Source organism: Chiloscyllium plagiosum, chromosome 2, assembly GCF_004010195.1.
Source record: "Chiloscyllium plagiosum isolate BGI_BamShark_2017 chromosome 2, ASM401019v2, whole genome shotgun sequence".
In the NCBI taxonomy this organism is placed as follows: Eukaryota; Metazoa; Chordata; class Chondrichthyes; order Orectolobiformes; family Hemiscylliidae; genus Chiloscyllium; species Chiloscyllium plagiosum.
The window spans coordinates 27,960,433-27,983,863 of NC_057711.1; the positions used below are offsets into that span (position 1 = coordinate 27,960,433).

At 39.3% G+C, this 23,431-nt stretch overlaps 1 protein-coding gene across 11 annotated transcripts in view; it reads left to right on the forward strand.

The window, feature by feature from the left end:
* The window catches only part of LOC122557939 (neurolysin, mitochondrial-like), a 59,310-nt gene extending 37,390 nt beyond the window's left edge, over positions 1-21,920 (forward strand). For 6 of the 11 annotated variants that reach the window (XM_043706203.1, XM_043706232.1, XM_043706195.1 and 3 more), the window contains 3 exons: positions 13,504-13,632; positions 17,522-17,658; positions 21,069-21,920. In XM_043706203.1, coding sequence (XP_043562138.1) covers positions 13,504-13,632; positions 17,522-17,658; positions 21,069-21,221 — 419 coding nt within the window. In that variant the 3' untranslated portion in view covers positions 21,222-21,920. Of the gene's footprint in view, positions 1-4,863; positions 4,893-9,706; positions 9,824-12,795; positions 13,185-13,503; positions 13,633-17,521; positions 17,659-21,068 lie in introns of those variants that run through there. The other 5 variants (XR_006313988.1, XR_006313989.1, XM_043706185.1 and 2 more) reach the window with 5 other exon arrangements.
* The last annotated feature ends 1,511 nt before the right edge of the window (positions 21,921-23,431 follow it).

Genomic DNA, 23,431 nt, shown 5'->3' on the forward strand with positions numbered 1-23,431 from the left:
CTCCCTCTCAAGCACACACATTCCCTCCCCCCCCCCCCCCAAACACACATACACATAAATCTATGGAATGAAATTGCATTTGCAGGTACATTCTATTTTGTTCAAAAACCACACACTTATAGACAGTCAGTCAAAGGGCATTTTATAAATTCTTATTTTGCAAATAAAACCAGTCTGACTCCAGGTTGAGACACAAACAGACTCAAAACAATGCCTCACACCAAAAAAGAATCATCAGACCTGAGGTATCACCTTTATACTGATTAAACCTTAAGTTACCTTGGGGCAGTTACTTGAAAGAAGTTCTGGGATTTACGTATTAATCAATCGAAACCTGCATCCCTGTTCTAACTGATTAAAGACTTAATTGTCATCTAGGTTTGTTCAATCCGTTTGCATAAATTGTATGACCCTTTCATCTTTTGCATATAAATTCTGTACCCAATGTATTCTCACTCACTAGCTACTTGAGGAAGGAGCAGGGTTCCAAAACTTTGTGGTTTCAAATAAAGCTATTGGACTATAACCCGATGTCATATAATTTTGACTTTATCCTATGTTGACAGTGTTAAAACAGTTCTCTTCTTTTAATTCACTTCTGGAACGTGGGTATCACTACCTGGCCAACATTTAATGCTTGTCCCTAGTTGCCCTTGAGAAGGTGGTGGTGAGCTGTCTTCTTGAACCACTGCAATCATGTTCTGTAGTTAGACCCTATTAGGGAGGGAATTCTGTTATGTCAGCACAAATGAACTCAGTGGGTTCATTCTTGTGCTCGCTACTCTCTTGTATACTTGAAGAAACTCTTCTTTGTTTTTATATTCCTTGTCAATTTACTTTCATCATCAACTTTCTCCCTTTCTAAGATTTTTAGTCATCCACTCTGATTCCTAAAGTAAATTCCCAGGCTTCTGGCCTACCACAAGCTTTCACTACTTTGCATCCTTTAGTTTTTGATTTGATATTGTCCTCGACCACCTTTATTTATCATGGGAGATTCTCAATGTGTCCTACATTTCGACTGGAGTAAATTTTCGTTTAGAGTTATGGAAAGTCTGCTTAAATTTCTGTCACGCTCATCTACTGACTTTCCCCTTAGTCAATTTTCCCAGCTGTCTTTAGACAACTCTTTCTTCGTATCTCTGTATTTTCTCTTATTCAAGAGGACACTGGTCTGAGACTGAGATGCTCTCTCTCACACTGAATTTGAAACTACCATGTTTTGATCCCTAATCCCAAGAGGATCATTAACTACAAGATGGTTATTTCATGATGACACCATTTATAGTTTCCCAAACTTGGAGTCCTAGGCTTAATTACTTGGATTCTCAGAAACTATAGATCTAATGCAACTTCAATATTAACATTTTAAGAACCTTTACCTTATACAACAAAGAACAGTCGTGATATGATTTGTTTTTACCCATTTTTGGTAATTTGAACTGCTGGCACAGTACGTTACACTGACATTATTTAGTTATGTTAGTACTACAAATTTCATTCACCATTGGGAGATGCATTTCCATTGAATATATGACGTAATGTTTAATTCCACCTAGTACTATAGTTCAAAGCTACGTAAAGCACAAGATCCCAGGTTTACATGCAGCAGGTGATGGTTTGGATAATCTCAGCAGGGCAATAACGCATTACTAAATTTGATCTCAGTCCCTCTGGCCGGAGAGATGACTAGTGGTATTATTACTGGACTATTAATCCAGACACCTATGTAGGACTTGGGACCAGGTTCGTTACCCGCCACAGCAGATAGGATTTGAATTCAATTTTAAAAATCTGGAATTAAGAGTCTAGTGATGACCATGAATCAGTTGTCAGAAAAACCCCTCTTGTTAACTAATTTCCTTTCAGGAAGGAAACTGCCACCCCTACTCATCTAGCCTACATGTGACTCCAAATCTACAATATTTCTACACTGAATTACTCTCTAGACAATTAAGAAGGGCTGACCCAGCCAATGGCATCCTTATCCTGTGAATGATTTTTTTAAAAAAGGCAGTGGCATAGTTTTAATGTCATTAGACTAATTATCCAGAACCTCAGGCAAAATTTAAGGAATGTAAATTCAAATTTCACAATGGTAAATGGTCAGGTTTGAATTCAATAAAATTTGGAATTGAAATTTTCATAGTTAAAAATCACGCAATACTAGGTTATAGTCCAACAGGTTTAATTGGAAGCACTAGCTTTCGGAGCACTGCTTCTTCATCAGGTAGTTGAGGAGTATATGATTGTAAGACAGAATTTAAAGCAAAAGTTTACAGTGTGATGTAACAAATTATATATTGAAAAAGACCTGGATTGTTTGTTAAGTCTCTCATCTGTTAGAATGACCATGTTAGTTTCACTTCTTTCATATGTAAATCACAAAACTTTTTTTAAAAGTTACATTCTCAGGTTAACTGTAACAATTGGTGTCAGCCAGATAAGATGTTAAGATGTTGAAGGTGTTAGCCCCCTGGTGTTCCCTGTCTGTGCCATAATGTTTAGACTGATTCTAATCTAAAAAAAAGTGCCTAAGTCTGTAAGACGATGCATGTGAGAATGTGCGTGTGTGCGCGCGTGTGTGTGGGGTTGAGGATTGTGAGTGTCTGTGAGAGAGTGTACGTGTATGTGAGGGTAAGTCTGTGAGAGGATGCATGTGTGAGTGTGGATGTCTGTAGAAGTGTATGTGAGTGTCTATGTGCATGTCTGCGTATATGTGTGTCTGTGTGTATGCATGTGTATAGGAGTGCCTGTGTGTGTGTGTAGGAGTGTGTGCGTAGGAATATCTGTGTATGTGTATAGTGCAGTGGTGGTCACATGTAGTGTGACATGAACCCAAGGTCCCGGTTGAGGCCCTCCCTATGGGTACGGAGCTTAGCTATCAGCCTCTGCTAGGCCACTTTTCGCTGCTGCCTGTCCCAAAGTCCGCCTTGGAGGATGGTCACCCAAAGGACCGAGATCGAATGTCCTGGACCGTTGAAGTGTTCCCCAACTGGGAGGGAACACTTCTGTTGATTGTTGTGTGGTGCCCATTCATCCGTTGCCGTAGCCTTTGCTTGGTTTCACCAATGTACCATGGTGCAGGGCATCCTTGCCGGCAGCATATGAGATAGACAGTGTTGGCTGAGTTGCATGGGTACCTGCCATGTACATGGTGGGAGGTGTCCCCACGCATAATGGTGGTGTCCGTCTCCACACTCTGACACGTCTTGCAGCGCCTACCATGACGGTTGTATGGAGTTGTCCTGAAAGCCGGGCAGCTTGCTACAAACAATGATCTGTTTGAGGTTTGGCAGTTGTTTAAAGGCAAGCAGTGGAGTGTGAGGAACATCTTGGCGAGGTGCTCATCCTCATTGATAATGTGTTGCAGGTCGCGAAGAACGTGGCATAGTTTTTCAGCTCCTGGGAAATACTGGACAACGAAGGGTACCCTGTCGGTTGTAGCATGTATCTGTTTCCTGAGGAGGTCATTATAGTTCCTTGCTGTGGCACATCGGAACTGGCATTCGATGAGTTGAGCATCATATGAGGGTATCCCTGAATACTTTCAGGTGCCCCTCACATTCCTTCTCATCTGAACAGATCCAGTGTAAGCATGGGGCTTGTCCATAGGGGATGGCTGTTTTAATATGTTTTGGGTGGAAGCTGGAGAAGTGGCGTATTATGAGGTGGTCTGTGGGTTTGCGGTAGAGTGTGGTGCTGAGGTGTCCATCCTTGATGGAGACTCATGTCTCCAAGAATGAGACAGATAGTAGCGAGTAGTCCATGGTGAGTTTGATGGTGGGATGAAACTTGTTGATATCACTGTGTAGTTTTATTAGTGACTCCTCGCCATGGGTCGTCAATGTACCTGTTGTATAATGTTGGCTGGAGGTCCTGTGGAGAGAAGAAGTCTTGTTCGAACCTGTGCATGAAGATGTTGGCATATTGAGGGTCAGATTTGGTCCCCATGGCTGTTCCGTGTGTCTGGATGAAGAACTGGTTGTCAAAGGTGAAGACGTTGTGATCGAGGATAAAGCGGATGAGTTGTAGGGCGGTGTTCGGAGATTGGCAGTTGTTGGTGTTGAGTACTGTGGCTGTTGTCGCGGTGCCATAATTGTGGGGGATGCTGGTGTAGAGTGCTGAAAAGTCTATTGTGACGAGGAATGTTCCCAGTTGGACTGGTCCGTGGGTGCTGAGTTTCTGTAAGAAATCCGTAGTGTCATGATAGAAGCTGGGAATCCCCTGTTCAATGGGTTTCAAGATGCCTCATATACCTTTGTAAATGAAATTTTCATATACCTTCTTGTTGTGAGAGAAGTCAGGCCTGTGTAGAAGCACATTCCAGGGATGGCTGAGCTTGAAAAGATCTAAGAGTGAATGATGAAAAAAATTGTGATTTTATTTTTGCATTGCAGACACTGGGCATTGTGTTTCACGTCCGGTAATTTTGAAAACATAAATTTCGAGCAAGGGAAAGTAAGAATTCAGAAGTGCATGAGAGGGAGTTGATTTGTGGGAAGAATTTATGCTTTTTACTTATCACCAGTTTATAGTTAACAGAATTTTGAGTGTGAACAAGATAAGATTCATTTGTTAGCTCACTAGATGGGTTTACATCTGAAGATGAGACATTTATGCTTCAGCAGCGTCATGAGAACAGGGAACAAACAATTGAGAGAGGAGAGTCAAATAATTAATTAATCTTGATGTATGGAGAAGTAGTTATGGGAAAACAAAATTCATCATACCCCAAATCTACGTGTTCATCAAAAAGGCAGCACAGGCACATTTTAAAGACTTAATGTATTATTTTGGTCAATTACAAATATATGAAAGGTCTCAAGCTTGCTACCCAGTTTGTATTGATTGAACGGATAGGTGCACCACAATAAGATACATTGAAATCTACAGGAAAGAAAAAAGCCCTTTGGCCCATCAAATCTACACCCGTCAAAAACCGAACTGTTCTAATCCCATTTTCCAGCATTTGACACATGGTCTTGTACGCCTCGGCATTGTAAGTACACATCTAAATACTTTTTAAATGTTGAGAGTTTCTGCCCCTTCCATCCTTTTAGGCAGTTTGTTTCATATTTCCACCATCCTTGGGTGAAAATGTTTTTCCTCACACCTCCTCTAAACTTCCTTCCCTTCACCTTAAATCTATGCCCTCTGGTTAGAGATTGCTCCATTAAGGGGAAATGTTCTTTCCTGTCTACACTCTCTGTGCCCTTCATAATTTTATACATCTTAATCATGTCTCCTCTCAATCTCGCCTGCTTCAAGGAAAACAGCTCCAATTCATCCAGTCTCTCTTCATAACTGAAACATTCCAGCCCAGGCAACATCGTGGTAAATCTCCTCTGCACTCTCTTAAGTGCTATCACAACCCTCCAATGATGTGGATTCTAGAACTTCATACAGTACTCTAGTCATGGCCTAACCAAGTGTTATACAGTTCCAACATAACCTCCCGGCTTGATGCTTCCCTGGGTCCTACTGTTCATCATGTATTCACTTGCCTTGAGTGTCCTGCCCTAGTGTATCCCTTCACATTAATCCAGATGGAATTCCATTTGCCACTGATCAGGCCATCTTACCATCCTGTTTATGGCCTCCTATCATCTAAGATTCTCCTCCTCGCTGTTTACCACCCCAGCAATTCGTGCATCATCTGTGAATTTATAACCTTCCAACATTCATGTCTAAATCATTTATATAAATCACGAACAGTAAGGGCCTTAACACTGACCAATAAGAAGGAACAGGAGTGTGTTCCCTTGAACATGCACTGTCAAAAGGTTCATGGCTGGTCAGACAATTCTGTCATCCACTTTCCTACCTTTTCAATGTAAGTCATGATTCCCCTACTGATTTTAGAGGGATTAAGTCAGAGTCATAGAGGTATACAGCATGGAAACAGATCCTTCGATCCAACCCATTCATGCCAATCAGATATCCCAACCCAATCTAGTCCCACCTGCCAGCACCCGGCCCATATCCCTCCAAACTCTTCCTATTCATATACCCATCCAAATGCTTTTTAAATGTTGCAATTGTACCACCCTCTACCACTTCCTCTGGCAGCTCATCTCCATACATGTACCACCCTGTGTGTGAAAACGTTGCCCCTTAGGTTTCTTTTATATCTTTCCCCTCTTACCCTAAACCTATGCTATCTAGTTCTGGACTCCCCGACCCCAGGGAAAAGACTTTGTCTATTTATCCTATCCATGCCCCTCATGATTTTGTAAACCTCTATAAGGTCACCCCTCAGCCTCCGACACTCCAGGGAAAACAGCCCTAGCCTTTTCAGCCTCTCCTATAGCTCAAATCCTCCGAGCTATGAACCTGCACTCCAAGGTCCCTTTGTTCAGCAACACTTCCGAGGACCTTACCATTAAGTGTATAAGTCTTGCTAAGATTTGCTTTCTCAAAATGCAGCACCTTGCATTTATCTGAATTAAACTCCATCTGCCATTTCTCAGCCCATTAGCCCATCTGGTCAAGATCCTGTTGTAATCTGAGGCAACCTTCTTCGCTGTCCACTGCACCTCCAATTTGGTATCATCTGCAAACTTACTAACTGTACCTCTTGTGCTCGCATCCAAATCATTTATATAAATGACAAAAAGTAGAGGACCCAGCACCGATCCTTGCGGCATTGCACTGGTCACAGGCCTCCAATCTGAAAAACAACTCTCCACCACCACCTTCTGTTTTCTACCTTTGAACCAGTTCTGTATCCAAATGGCTAGTTCTCCCTGTATTCCATGAGATCTAACCAGTCTCCCATGGGGAACGTTGTTGAATGCCATACTGAAGTCCATATAGATCACATCCACTGCTCTGCCCTCATCAATCCTCTTTGTTACTTCTTCAAAAAACTGAATCAAGTTTGTGAGACATGATTTCCCTAATCAGTCCTTGCCTTTCCAAATACATGTACATCCTGTCCCTCAGGATTCCCTCCAACAACTTGCCCACAACCGACGTCAGGCTCACTGGCCTATAGTTCCCTGGCTTGTCCTTACCACCTTTCTTAAACAGTGGCACCACATTAGTCAACCTCCAGTCATTCCGGCACCTCACCTGTGTCTATCGATGATACAAATATCTCAGCAAGAGGACCAGCAATCACTTCTCTAGCTTCCCACAGAGTTCTCGGGTACATCTGATCAGGTCCTGGGGGTTTATCCACCTTTATACGTAAGGACTCTGCCACTGCAGCTCTCTGTGACAAATGAGTTGAAAAGACTCCTGATGTTAGTCATAAGTTAATGCTCCTTAATTCTGAGACTATGTCCTCTAGTTCCAGACTCCCATGAGAGCAAACATCCTCTCAGCATTTACCCTTTCAAACTTAAGACTCCTTTCTGTTTCATTCTTCTAAATTCCAATGAGGAGAATTCCGACCTGTTAAATCTTTGCTCAAAAGACACTCCCTCCATACCTGGCAATCATAAAGTGAACATTGTTAAATTTACCTTGAATTACCCAAGATCTTTTCTTAAATAAAGGGACCAAACTACTCTCAGTACCTCAGATATGGTCTCACCAAGCATCTTGTAAGGTTGTAGTAAAACTCTCCTACTCTTACACTCCATCCCTTTTGAAATAAGGGCCAACATTTTGTTATTCTTCCTGATTATCTGCTGCACCTGTGTGCTAGCTTTCTGTGTTTCATGCATAAGTACCCCCAAGTCAGTTTGAAATGTAGTTTTCTGCAGTTTTTTTTCTCTATTTGAATAAAACTGTTAATTTGTTCTCCCTTCCAAAATGAGCAACTTCACATTTCCCATATTATCCTCCATTTGTCAACTTTTTGCCCACTTACTTAATCTATCAATATCTCTCTGTAAACTATTTGTACTCTATCCATTTGCACACTGTTCCTTAACTATCTTGCACCCTGCATTTCTACCCACTTTTGTGTTGTCTGTAAATTTGTCCATAGTGCAAATGCTTCCCCTTCCAAATCATTCACAGATATTATGAACAGTTGCAGTCTCAACACTTATCTCTGTGCACTTTCGTGGTCACAAGTCACCCACCCTAAAAAGAAAACCCTTATTCCCACTCATTCTTTCCTGCCTGTTATCTAATTCTATAACCAAGCCAATATACTACCTCAAACACCTTGGGTTCTTATCCTGTGATGTAACCTTTTGTGTGGTACTTTGTGGAACACTTTCTGGAAGTCCAAATACAACACATCTACTAGTTCCCCTCTATCCACTCCAGTTGTGACTTCCTTGAAAAACTCTAATAAATTAGTCAGGCACAATTTCCCTTTCATGAAATCATGCTTTCTCTGCTTGGTTAGATTATGATTTTCCAAATGTTCTGCTTTTACATCCTTAATAATTGATTCCAATACCATTCCAAAGTAGACGTTAGGCTAATCACCCTATAGTTACTTGCTTCTTGCCCCCTTCCCTTTTTGAATAGGTGTATTACATTAGAAATTTTCCAATCCTCTGGTACTTTTCCATAACCAAAGGAGTTTTAGAAAATTATAGCCAATGCATCCACAATCTCTGTACCTACCTCTTTTAGGATCCTAGGATGCAAGCCATCCCATCAGGCCAGAGGATTTAGCTGCCTTTAACTACAGTAGTTTGTCCAATACTGCTATTTTAGTGATAGTGATGGTACGTAATACCTCTTCCTGTATTCCTTAGTATTAATGGGATGTTCAAATTATCTTCCACTGTGAAGACTGATGCAAAATATATGTTCAACTCCTCTGCCATTTCTTTGTTCTCCATAACTGTCTCCCCAGCTTTGTTTTCTAATGGGCCTCTATTCATTTTGACCTCTATTCATTTTGACCTCTCTTTTCCTTTTTATACGTTTAAATAAGCTCTTACGGTCAGTTTTTATTTTCCTTATTAGTTTGCCTCAAATTTACTTTCTTTATCTTTTTAGATTTCCTTTGTTGGATTCTGAATTTATCCCAGCCTTTGGGACTATTATGACTTTGCCTCTTTATATGCTTTTGCTTTCAACCTAATGTCTTCTTATCTTAGCAAAAATCCAAATAAAGGTGAATGCTGTAAATCAGAAACAAAAACAGAAATTGCTGAAAAAGCTCAGCAGGTCTGGCAGCATCATTCGAGAAAAAACAGAGTTAATGTTTCAGGTTGAATGACCCTTCCGCAGAACTAGGAAACTATCCCTAATTCACACTATGAATTTGTTATTGTACCTACTCTTTCCAATTTGATTAACCCAATCATTTTGAAAATATTTACATGCTGCTTCTATTTGTTAAGTTATAGTCCTATAGTATGACTACAGTTTGGGGGTCTGTACATTATTCCTACCAATGTTTTTTTTACCCCTCGCTGTTTTCTAACGTGTACCTAAATGGACTGTACATCATCCAAGCCTAGTTCATCCCTCACAACTGTCCTACTTTCATCGCTTGTTAACAGTGCTATCGTACCACCTTTTCCATTGCTCCTATCTTTCCAAAAGGTCAACTATCCCTGAATTTAAGTTCCCAGTTTTATAACTGTGCTTCTGTAATGGCTATGAGATCATATTCGTTTACCTTATCTTCCTTTTTCTGAATGCTTTATGCATTAATGTACAAAGGCTTTACATTTGCTCTATTATCAAATTTCCCAACACTTACATGTTTTTTTTGATGCAATATGACATTCACACATTCTATTCCTTCCATGCAAAACAATATTAACTGCATCCAACACAGATACCCAACAAAGGAGATATGTGGTGAAAACACAATAAAAGATAAAGCAAGGATTCCTGCTTTTGATTAACACCCAGTAACTCTGCTTGGAAGTGTAAGTGAACATATTTGATGAAGGTAAGTTTTGGCATTGTGCCTCTATCTTTCCTCCTTCCCTTTGGACGGCCTTTCTATCCAGAATTTCTGATTTCTGATTTCATGAAGAATGGCTTTTCAGGGCCAGTAACATAGGGAAATTGATGGCATGCATTTATAACTCAACAGGAGATTCAAGCCATCAGAATGGGAGTGGAGAATAAAATTGGCACCAAAAAAATAGAAATCCATGAGAAATTTGGCTGGTTACTTATCAAATGAAAGTAAAAATAGACATAATGTGGACCAAAGCAATTTAATGGAACACAGAGCAAGGTCCTCACAGATAATTTAAGTTGACACCTGTACAAGTGCCAGTTACGTTTTTAATGAGAGAAGAACCACATGGATAAATGTGAAATTCTTGGTGCTGGATATCTCTACTATCTTAAGCTTCCTTCTGCATTCTTCAAGGAATCTTTTATTTTCAAATAGATTGTTGAAATTTATGATGTTTGTATATGTCAGAGTTAGAAAGCCTGGTAGGTTTATTTACAATTCATTCCTGGGATTTGGGTATACTGGTTGGGCTAGTATTCATTGCCCATCCCTAATTCCCCTGTTAAATATTAGTGCCATTTCAGGAGGCAGTTAAGAGTCAACAACATTGTTGTCGGTCTCAAGTCACATGTAGCCAGACCAAATAAGTAAGACAAATTTCCTTCTATAAAGAAAGATAATTAACTTGATGGTTTCTTTTTAAATGACTGCCAGTAATGGTTAGTTACATAGTTGGCATTTTAATTCCAGGTTTTTTAAAATTGAATTCAAATTTCACCATATGCCATGGTAGGATTCACACCTACAGTCACAGAACATTAGCTTGCAGTTCTGGATTAATAATCCACTGCATCCTCTATCTGTTTTGGGGGATTATTGCCAATATATCAAATAAAGTGCAAAATGGAAAAAGATCTGTTCTAAACTCCAATTGGCAACATTGACATAAATTGAAGAATGAATCACCAATGAATTCTAACATTTCTAAAACTGTTAGAGGAATTGAAATTTGATAGAAATGTACATTACATTGAAATTACAATATACGTTGCCCAGGGGTATGAATGAATTTCATATTCATGGCACTGTACTCAGATTTCAATCAAATTTTATTTTACATGCCAAACTAAAAGTTCATTGTTTAGTACAGTCCTTAAAAACTTTTCCCATACCAACTTTCTCCATTTATAGTTTTGATTCTTGCTGTGAACATAGAGATTGTAACACCACATGCATTCGTATAGAAAGAATGTTTATTTTGTGTTACTCGTTTTTTGTTTTCTAAGCTATTATTGTTCCTGGATTTAATCCAGAATTAATCTTACAATTTTTAATGGATTGTAACAAATAATCAGATAAGCGTTTGTATCCCAGTAAGCTGAGACTTTAATTACTGACAGCTTCTTTTATGTTGATTGTCTGATTCAACTGAATTTTAATCCCTTGTGTCGGTTTGCAGCTGGACATCTTTTAAATTTTCAATCAGTTATTACAGTTGAGAAATGAATCCATTAGAATAGTTTAGTATGAAGTTATTGGAAAAAAACTTACTTTGAAAATGGTTTTTTTTCAGGCTTTCAGAACTGAACAGAAAAGATTTGCAGTCTTTAAAACTTATTCTTAAAAAAATCTTTCACCCAATTATATGAAAGGCTTTTTGAAAAACATTTTCTTAATGAGATCTGTGATGCTATTGTTAATTCATGTGTGGAATATTTACCAAAGGAAATAAAAAAGCATAAAATTTACAAATAAATTGTCTTTTCAGAGTACAGAATTAGATTATTGCTGAAAAATGGGTGTGGCTTTAACTTGTATTCTTGCAAGTTACCCTGACAAGTGCGAAATGCAAAACTTTAGACAATATGTGTCTTTTGTTCAACAGTAAGAGCTTCATGGTATCTCAGTGGTTAGCACTGCTGTCTGAAAGTGCTAGGGACCAGGTTCCATTCCACTTTTGGGTGACTCTGTGGAATTTGCACATTGTCCCCATGTCAGCATGGATTTCCTCAGGGTGCTCCAGTTTGCTTCCATAATTTAAAGATGTTAGGGTGAGGTGGATTGGCCATGCTAATTTGCACATAGATGTGCAGGCTGGTTGGATTAGCCATGGGAAATGTAGGGTTACAGGGATAGGGTAGGTCAGTCAGTCCGGGTAGGATGCTTCCACATTATAGACACTCTGTGCTAAAGATACTGAAATGTTTCTACAGGATCAAATAACTGAATATGTATTTGAAGCAGAGGAAGACAAAGGGTCTTTGGAAATATTTTGCAATGGCATTTCTTTTGGTTTGCCCAAGCAAAGAACAAACACAGATGAGACTGAATAGTCATCTTCTGAGTGATTAACTTAAATGGTTAAAACAATAAAAGAGTTGCTGCTTTGTCACTAGTTACTTTAATAAAACTCTCATCAATATTAATTTGATCATGGCTCTGATAAAGAGTCTTATAATAAATTTACCTAATGGAGATAGAATGTACATGGAGTCTGATGTAAGTGAAATAAATCTAATTTCTGTTGGCATGTCTAATCCCTTTACAAGAAATTGGCAGGAGTGCACAAGTTGGCAAATAATACATGCAGTTCAACAGAGAATTTTTGAATTATGAATTTTTGAATAATTATGAATTATTTGTTAATCTGCATATGGAAAAATTATTTGGGAGGTTGAAACGTCAGATTTAAAGCTGAGAAGAAAGTGGATAGGAAGAATTTGTTTATGTAAAATATTGTTGAAGCATGGAATGCTTTGTCGCAACATATAGTGAAAGCAGAAACTATGGTATCCTGTACAGGAAACATTAATAAATATTTAAAACAGAGAAAGATACAATTTCATGGAAAACAAAAGAGTGAGACTAACTTGGGATTGTACAAGTGAAGTGTCTACACTGACCCAGTGAATCGTTTGACTGCTGTGTTTTACTGTTTGTTTTGCTTTTATCAGAAACTAAAAGGAAGTAGAACCCATGATGTCAATGATAAATCAGTTTTCTTGGGATATTTTGTAAAGATTATTCAGGAATGGAATAGAGGCGCAAGTGCAATTTGAAAAATCGATGGTTGGGAAACAAAGGCCTGTTAATTTTCCTTGTTTAAACACTTGTTCAAGCTAGTTTTATTTACTGATAATAAATTTTAAACATAGTTGTCAATATTTTTCACATCTTAGACCTCAGCTCCAATAGCAAAAGTAAATTTCTTTAAAAAGGGCGAGCAAAATGACTCGCCCAATCCCTTTTTGTCTCTGTCCCTTTGTATTTCTGCTTTTCTTTTATTAAGTAAAAGCTGTTACACTTGTTTCTCTATTTCTTTGTTTATCTTTCTCTTTTTTCTTTATTCACTCCCCTTATTTCTCACTTTATTTCCTTTTTTGAGTCTATTGCTCTCCTTTTTCTTCTACTTGGCACCCATAAAGGCAGCCAAGTGAATGTTCCAATTATCTGTGAATGTGGAGCTAGATATAATGCCCTCCCCAAATGATTCTAAAATATTCTGATTGGGAACATTTTATAGAACAGCTAAACCTCCATAATATTGAACTTGCAGCGTTGATACTTAAGGAATACAGACTTTGAGCTCTATTTCTTTCACATTCTCAATTTTTTACCACATTTTTGAAGAAGTCAATATTACCTTTCTTCTTCCCAAATAGGTCTTCTAAATCTTTGGAAGATTGTATTGAGTAAATTTGACCAGACAATCCATTCAAAGTCATCTGCTAATACAGCAGAGGAGTATGCCAAATGCTGTGAAGAAATTCTTGGAATACCCGCTTCACCAGGTATAAAACCTTTAGAACAAAATATATCTTGAATCAGCAAAGCAATCAGGCCCGTGCGCCATCATCTCATCCTTGGTTCATTCCTGCCCCATATGTTAATCCTTTCTTTGACCATTCCCAACTAGGAAAGTCAAGAAAATCAGATAACTGTGGCCAATACAGGAGTCATGAGTCCAGGTGATTTTCTCCTGCTTTAGGTAAAGGTAATTGTAGAATCTCCTGGTTTATTACCCGAGCCTCAGGGAGAAACTCACCCAAATGGTGAGACCTTTCTGTGGGGGAGAGAATGTTTGATGTCTGCGTTATAGTCAGGATTGCCATTCCTAGACATGGTTCAGAAGCAGCTATGTGAGCTGCCAAGCCAGTCTTTTCTTTGGGAATACATCCCAGTTGTTTTGCTAACTATTAGGACTTATAACTTTTCCTCTCATACCCAATCCCCATGCCTCAACGATGCCAACTTAATGGCCCTTCTTACTATTCATGTTATAATTTGGAGATGCTGGTGTTGGACTAGGGTGATGTGTGATTGTTAGCATTCATGTTGACTTGGCCAGTATGCACCATTGTGAGACCTCAGGAGGCATGCTGAGATGAAATGAAATAATAGTCTCCATGTTTATTATAGCTTTTGCCATTGTTTACGTGAAAATGAAAACTTTTTCAAGCATTTAGTTGCAATCAAGTACTTAATTCCTCAGAAAAACAGATCAATATTCATAACTCACCCCCACCCCACCCCATTATCTTTTTAACTGTCAATTGAACCATGAGCACAGGTTCCTATAATAACACATTGTTAAGATAGCCAGGCATTCGTAATGACACAGTGAGAGCTTTTGAATAATTTCAGTAATCGGCAATTATAACTACTCAAACATTTTCTCTCAGCTCTCACAGGCAGACCTTTTTAAAATATTTCTTAAAGAGCAGAAGATTTAACTTCACAGTTTGTCAGTTCTACAGAACTTAGAGCCCTTCAAGTGCATTCACGACAACTCTAAAAATATTTGGAAGTACCCACACTGAGCTAAGGCCCTTGCTGAAGCTAAAATGGAGTCTGATTGAAATCAACACTGAGTGGCCTGGCTGAATTTGGATTTTCCTCAGTTCTGAGTCATGTCCCGTCTGCATTTTTTAAATCAGCAAAAATAAGACATTTTAATTTTGCTTTCCATATGTTGTGATGATCTTTTTTTCTCAGTTGGTCATCCATTACCTAGTTAAAGGAATATAAGGAATCAGAATTAATTTCTTTCCTTTGGCAGGTGGAATTCCACAGTTAAACATATATATAATTAGTGTTCAGTCACACATTGATTAATCCAAAGAGATCTATGAGACGAATGTGTTATGTGTTCATGATGATTACTAAAACTCATCCTGGAAGTACATTTCCTACTGTAAAGCATTGGTGCTTCTGTACAACAATTAACCAGTTTGGCAAATAGTCGACCTGAAAAGCAAGTCAGGAATGGATTCGAAACAAAATCAGGAATTGCTAGAAAAACACAGCAGATCTGACAGTATCTGTGGAAAGAACTGTTCTGCAGAAGAGACCTGCACCCATAATCTTGCCCAGCAAGTTTAGCCATGCATGTGCTGATGAGCAAATGTGCTGAATTCCTAGGTCATTTATGTCAATTGGAGAGACTTGCCTCTCTGTCTCCAGTTCCATCACGTCTTATCCAACATCCCTCTATTCTTTTTCCCAACCTTGACAAACCAGCAAATTCTGGGATTGACCAATTTTGGGGGTTTCCATGGTTTCATTTCCTCCCAGTCCTCCTGCAGTACCAGCAATGGCCACCAATTGTGATGTGGCACTGTCCTGCCAGCCTCCAATTGGCTCTGTTAGGCAGGACAACCTCCTGGAGATGGAAGGAAGCCTCCTACTAAATGAAGGGCTAAACATTTTAAGCAGGACCTACCACACAAGCAGAGACACCCTTCTCCTACTTTTTAGATATTTTCTAACTAATCTAGTCAGTGATGTTATGACACACCTCTGGAACATGTGGAACTTGAACATGGGCCTCCTGCCTTAGTGAGAGAGATACTACCACTGCACGACAAGGGCGCTCCACTGGCTTTTATGCTGGGGTACAGAGACTCCGTCCTCAGTATATATTCCAGCCTCGTAGCTGGAGAACAGTTGGGAATCACATTGACTATTGGGAAGAGGATTGATTAATCCAAGAGGATAAAAATTGAAGCTTAGGGAATTCAAGTGAAATACTCCAGCTGCCTTTAAGTGGTCATTTACTGAATGAATCAGGCTGTTCTCCCTTCAGCAACCAAGAACTGTCATATCTGGAAAACCAACCTATTAATGTTTTTCATAAAAAGTTACCAAAGTTGGGTTGAATAACCTCCTGCAGCTATTTGCACGATTAACCTGTCTTCTGAGTGCCACGTGCTAGTGATCATGTGATCAGTGATAAAACCTCATTTTTTGAAGCAGAATGTTTCCATTTATTTTGTGTTAAGTTGTTCAGCAGGTTTGTTTCTGTCAGCCTGATAATTCAAAATATTGATAAGCTCTTGTTGGATTTCCAGTAATACTGCGAGTGCTGGAGGTGGTGGTGCAGTGGTGGGTCTGTGACCACACTGACGTCCTGGAGCACCTGCAACAGTTTGTGTTCAGCTGTTTCTAGGAAGACTGAAGGCAACAACAGAACTTTTCTCAGTTCAGCCGGCTGCTAATTGCAGTCAACCATTCTCTGACTGACTGCTGCTTACTGACTGTTTAAAAGTTACAGCAACCCATTTCCCTGAATGCCAGTTCACAACAATATTTCCAGCATTAATTTTGGCTATGCAATTAATGAAGTGAAGTACTGTTTTAACCTATGATTCAAAAAATACCATATAGCAGAAGATGGCTTCTTCTGAGGGGGTGCATGAGTAGTAGCAGCAGAAGTAGGACACATCACCCATCAAAGCTGCAACATTCTTCGTGGCCAATTTTTAAATCTTAATTCCACTTTCTAGTCCAACTCCACATCCCTTACTTCTCTTAGCATCCAAAATTCTATCTCAATCTTGAAAATATTTGTGTAACCTCAGTCCCCTGTTGTGGAGAATGTAACCTTCTGTGTGAAGCAGTTTCTCTTCATCACAGCGATAAGTGTCTGAACCCATAGCCAGAGACTGTGACTCTGAAATCTAATCTGTGCAGCCAGAATTAAAACCTCTCAGAATCTACCTCATCAAGTTCTTTTAAGATCTTTTCATATCTATATCAAGGAGATTTTTTTTTATTTTTTAAAACTTCATTGAGTACAAACTAATTATACTCAATCTCTCCTCACTGAACAGCCTTTCATCCTGGAAACTTTGTGATACCTTCTGTAAGGGAATTTTATATTTTTTTGGGTAAAGAGATCAAGAACTGCACATTTCAATTTGTGACCTGACTCTGCATAATCAGAGACAACTTTACACCTATACTGCTATCACCTTGCCTTAAACACTAACATAGAACTTGTCTTTCTAATTACTTCTGTGATTTGTATACAAGAAATCTTGAATCTGGTCTTTCCAATTCTGGTCTTGAATCTGGTGTATTGCTGATCCTTTTCCTCCCTAAGTGGATAAATTCACACTTACCTACATTATGTTGCACTTGCTACCTGTTCGTAGAAACCAAAAGTAAGTGCCAAACAAAATTTTGCCTTGTTGTAATGCCAACTTACTTATCATGCTGTTTTCAACCACATCATGATTACAAATATTCTTAAGCTGGATTATTTTAATGCAAAATAAAGAATCACAGGGAACATTTGCAATACTATTTCAAAACGCCTATGAAAAACCGTAAGCTGTATTTGCAAGTACACTTTCTAATCAAAGAGGAGTTATTTTGTTTACTTGGTTTGTTCGGCAGGAACGAATATGCCTGCTACCTTTGAGCATCTGGCAGATGACTATGATGGTCAGTATTATGGCTACCTGTACAGTGAAGTTTTTTCAGTGGACATGTTCTACAGCCTCTTCAAAGATAATCACATAATGGATCCTACGGTAAAACATTTCTCTCCTTATTTTACACTCGCATTCAGTTGAAATAGTGTTTGAGTACCTTGGATTATGGCCAGTATAACAAAACTATTTTCAATTACACATTTAATTCATTATCTTCCACTGGCAATGTTTTGTATATTTAATGTTGTCAGCAGGGAATAAATATCTAAGAAATCATCCCTTTTAGTATCTTAACCCAATGCTGTACATTTCAGATGACCCTTCCATATTTCAGTTCTTCTGTTGCACCTGAGAGTTGGACTGACTGAAGGCAAGCTGTATGAATTTTAAAAACAAAAAGCAAAACTTGTAAAAAAGACTTACATTAATATATCTAAGCACATACATCAAAGTCTTGTAAACTTATTTTAAAGAACGCATTAAAATAAAAGGAAGCTAATCAATTGAGAAACAACTGACTTACAAGTTGCTGCCAAACATAAGGGAATGGTTATCCTTCTTAAGGGGAAGCAATGGGATGGTGTAGTATCACTGACAGTAATCCAGCAACTCAGGCTGATGTTCCGGGGACATGGTTTTGAATCCCATCATGATGTCTGATCAGATTTGAATGCAATAAAATCTGGAATCAAAAATCTGGTCTAGTATCGTAAAAACCTACGTGATTCAGAAATATCCTTTAAGGAAGGAAACTTTCCATCTCTATCTGATCTGACTACAGGCCCATACCAACAACAATGTGGTTAATTTTTAGCTATCTTATGAAATGGCCCAGACAGCCAATCAGTTCAAGGGCAATTAAGTAACATCTATTACCTATTTAATGAATGAATGGACAAAAATAATCAATGTTAGGATATTTATGTTTAATAGTTTATTGAATATTGCATTTCCTTCACTTTCACCCTCAGCAATAAAATTATTCTTTCACATGGTGTAGTATTGCTTATCTTAAACAGCAAAGGGTCAAATCATTGGAGAATGGACGTGCCTTGGCAGGTACACTATGGAACCCCATGGAAATGCCAATTCAAGATTCCTTGGAAGTATTATGGGAGGATAGGATTTATGTTGAAACATTTCCTCTGCTCCATGGGAACTTCCAAGAAAGTCTCTGATACTGTCAGATTGGGAGACTGCAAGCAGTTCTGACCTACCTAGATAGTAACCAGGAAATGTTAGACAGGGAAAAGCCTGGTCTTACTCCAGAGTAACAATACAATTCATGCTCCAATGACTTATACTGATTCTCCCCATCAGTCGATCTCCCTTAAATTCCCACAGCACCAAACCCTCACCCCTCCGACCTAGCCCTATGTGATCCTGACCAAACCTGACTCGTCTCCCTCACCTGACTCTGTCCTATCTAGTCCAACCAACCCTTGACCTATTCCACACTTCATCCACCTGGCAGCCTCACGTTACCCAGCTGTCACCTCAGTCAACCATAACCTTTTTCACCTATCATTACACCCACCAGGTACTTTGCAACCCCAATCACCTAGGAGAAAGTGAGGACTGCAGATGATGGAGGTCAGAGTCAAAACGTGTGGTACTGGAAAAGCACAGCCGGTCAGGCAGCATCTGAGGAGAAGGAGAGTTGACGTTTCGAGCATAAACTCTTCATCAGGAATGAGGCATTAAGGAAGGAAATGTGGCTGTCATAGCAAGTCTGCTTCAGGATGTGGCTGAAGTGCTTCAGGGTAGAGGAGACAACATGGGGTGTGCTGTGAGATAGAGACTCACAGAGATCCTTGTAAAGGGAGGAGGAAAACTTATTCAAGTAGGGCATCTGTGGAAGAGGTTTTGCAGTAAGCTTATAATCAACTAGGAGAAAATGAGGACTGCAGATGCTGGAGATCAGAGTCAAAAGTGCTGGAAAAGCACAGCTAGCCAGGCAGCATCGAGAAGCAGAAAAGTCGATGTTTTGAGCACAAGCTGTTCATCAGGAATGTGATGAGGAGCTTATGCTCAACGTCAACTCTCCTGCTCCTCAGATGCTGTCTGACTGGCTGTGCTTTTCCAGCACCACACTTCTTAACCCCAATCATCTTTTACCTGTTGCCTGTTAGCTACCATGTGCCACTGTACATTCTTATCCACTTAACTCTCCCATCTGTCCCACCCTAGCCCTTTAAGCTTACTACCTCATTTCATTTCAGGAGAACTTTTTAAATCAGAAGTTCAGCTCTGAATCTGTTGGTGGTGATGTGACAGCTTGGAAGACTTGAGCCATAATTTCTGGTCTGGTATGACCAACAGGGAGATCCACTATTTATGCTTATCCACAACCAACCTTGTTATCTGCAAGGTGGTTGGTGATCGACAATATTTTATTTGAACTTCCTTTAGCTCATCAGTCATACTTATTAAACTCACTTTGGTCATCGTTTCAACTCTTGGAAGAAATGCTTCTGTACTTCTGTGCCCTAGATGGCACCCCTTTATATGCTTTTTAAATACAGTTTCAGTTGTCCAGATTGAAAAGTACTACATTATTATGTTGATTGCACCAGAGTACTATAAATTTTAGAATGTCAAGGTAGTTATTTATACTTTAAAATAACTCCAATCAAGTAGTTTCACAGCTGGTTGTGTAAGTTGTAAAACATTTGTCATTTGGTGGGAAGAGAACCATCTCCTTGTTCAAGGATTTTGCTGCATATATTTCCAATACCTTCCCTGGTCTGCTTTAAATCGATAACACTCTGCCAGCAAACATTCCAAGTACCCAGCCCATATCCCTCCAAACCCTTCCTATTCATATACCCATCCAAATGCCTCTTAAATGTTGCAATTGTACCAGCCTTCACCACTTCCTCTGGCAGCTCATTCCATAACCGTATTACCCTCTGTGTGAAAAAGTTGCCCCTTAGGTCTCTTTTATATCTTTCCTCTCTCACCCTAAACCTATGCCCTCTAGTTCTGGCCTCACCAACCCCAGAGAAAAGACTTTGCCTATTTACCCTATCCATGCCCCTCATAATTTTGTAAACCTCTATAAGATCACCCCTCAGCTGGGTTGGGATATCTGGTCGGCATGGACGGGTTGGACCGAAGGGTCTGTTTCCATGCTGTACATCTCTACGACTCTAAGTAGGTAATGCTATGGTTAAACAGTCCATTCACGTCATCAGGTTCAGCAGTTAAAGATTTTATTCTGTGACAAGTTTCTCATAGTTACACAGGAGAACTTCTCAAAAATACAAAGATTTCAGCACAGTTTTTATTGGAGGAAATCCCTTTTATCCCAGTCTCAGCCTTGGGTCTTCTGGTTTCTGTGGCAAACTCTCAGTTGTCCAGTTTTCATTGGTCTGCAGAGCCCCAAAGGTATCCTAGAGCCCCAAATCTACTGAGAGGTGGCAAGCTTTGAATGATTCTTAGTTGTTGATACATTTTAAAAGTATTATTTTCTGAAGTATACTAACGTTTTCTTTTTTCATCAATAGGTTGGTTTACATTACAGAAATTGTATCCTTAGACCAGGAGGATCTTTGGATGGCATGGACATGCTCAGAAACTTTCTCGGACGTGAACCAAATCAAAACGCTTTCCTTCTGAGTAAAGGATTGATGATCAAACATCAAAAATGTCCTCATTGAAGCTAGTAAGACATAGGGCTGCATATTATCTGCCTGCCGACTGAGTATGTTAAAATAGTTCAGGGCTTAGCTATCCATCTTCCCACCAGCCCTAAGCTTCCCTCTGATAATATAGAGAGTAGGCAGTTGCCATCTGGCTCACCAAATATAATTAAACATCAGTTGAACTTGTTAAAGCTCAGTTGACCCCTGTATTACCCCACCCAAACAATGGAATTGTTGGCTTGGGCAGTCCATTGTATTTACGAATTATAAAAAGCACTGGAAGAAGTAGGGTCTATCTTCGAAGGCTGCCCTTTGGTCATCAGAGCACCCCCACAAAAGATAGTAGTCATTTCCTTTCTCATTTAAAACTTGTAATGTAAAACAAATGCTTCCGACTAGAAACAAAATCCATAATTCCCCCCCCACCCTGCCAACTCAGTGGCCAAACCTCCCCAGCCAATGGTCTCTACCTACCTGGGTCTAGGATTCGATCAGAACCTTCAGCTTACCACTAACTTTCCTTTCATTGACAATGGGAAGGGCCATAATTCTCTGCCCATGCATATCGATAAATGATACTGTTTTGCAATTTACCCTTAAGTGCATTATACACAATATCTCTTCACATTTTGCAAAAAAAAAAGCAAAGAGATAACTGAGGTTTTTTGTCTAAAGTAACCATTGGAATTAAAATAAATGGATCCCAATTCATTATTTGCTTATAGTGGTCATCTGAACAAAAACAATTATAATTATTGCCCCACTGAATAATACATCCACTTTATTTTTGCTTCAATTTCTGTTCTGCTTCATCTATTTTTTTGCCTACAGCAAGTTATCCTGGCATATACAGTAAATAAAGATCATGCTGATGATGAGAAAAGCCAGGCACAAGGTTAAAAGTTGTTACCTCTATCACTGCATGTTTATTGAGTGATTGGCCATTGATTACAAGTCCAGTATTACTCAGCAATTCAATAAAAATCCTTTACCTGCTCCTTCCACATCTGTGACCTCAACCACCTAGAAGAACAAGGACAGCAGATACATGGGAACAGCACGACCAACAGCAGGCCACACAACACCCTGATTTGAAATACATTGCTGCTGTTCTGTCACTGTTGCCCAGCTAAAGTCTCAAACTCTCTTACAAACCACGTGTACTGATTCAAGAAAGCAACACACCACCACCTTCTCAAGGACAATTTGATATAGCAATAAATGAAGACTTAGCCAGCAATCTCCATATGCCTTGAATAAATAAAAGCAAAGACATTTAATTAGAAATCCACCATATTTGTAAATTTGCAGATGATACAAATATTGGTAGAGTTATAATAGTGGAGAGGATAACCTTAGATTACAGGATAGACAAGCTTGTCAGATGGGCTGATCAGTGGTTAATGGAATGCAATTCAGGTAAATATGAGGTAATGTCGTTGGGCAGGACAAAAAGGCAAGGGAACACATGATGAACTGTAAGACCCTGAAAAACATTAGACCTTGGTGTGCTTAAACATAGATTTCTTAATCTATCAGGATAGCTGGATAAAATGGTTCAGAAGGCATATGGAATACTTGCCATTATTAGCCAAGGCATAGAATTAAGAGCAGGGAGGATTGCTGGAACGGTTAGGCCATAGTTAGAATATTGTGTGAGACAGTCCTGGAATCCACATTACATTATAGCGCAAGACAAGTTGAAGGGGAAATTCACCAAGATGTTGACTGGGCTGGAGAGTTTCAGTTATGAATAGAAATTGGACAGACTTTGATTATTTTCCTTAGAACAGAGAAAATTGAGAGTGGGCATAATTGTAATGTATAAATTTATGAGGGGCATAGATAGGGTATACAGGAAGGGACTTGATGGAGGGATCAATGACCAGAGGGCGTAGATTTAAGGGAAGATGCAGAAAATTGACAGGAGATGTGGGGAAAAATACTTTCACCCAGAGGGTGGTGGGCATCTGGAGTTCACTGCCTATAAGGGTAGCAGAGGCAGAAACTCTCACAACATTAATGTTGTATTTAATATGCACTTGTGATGCCAAGAATATGGACCAAGTATTGGGAAATTAGATTGGAATAGTTATGTGCTTGTTTTTGACTAACGCGGGCTTAGTGGGCTATATGGGTACATATTATTTAATGCTGAAAATGTGTTGCTGGAAAAGCGCAGCAGGTCAGGCAGCATCCAAGGAGCAGGAGAATCGAAATTTTCA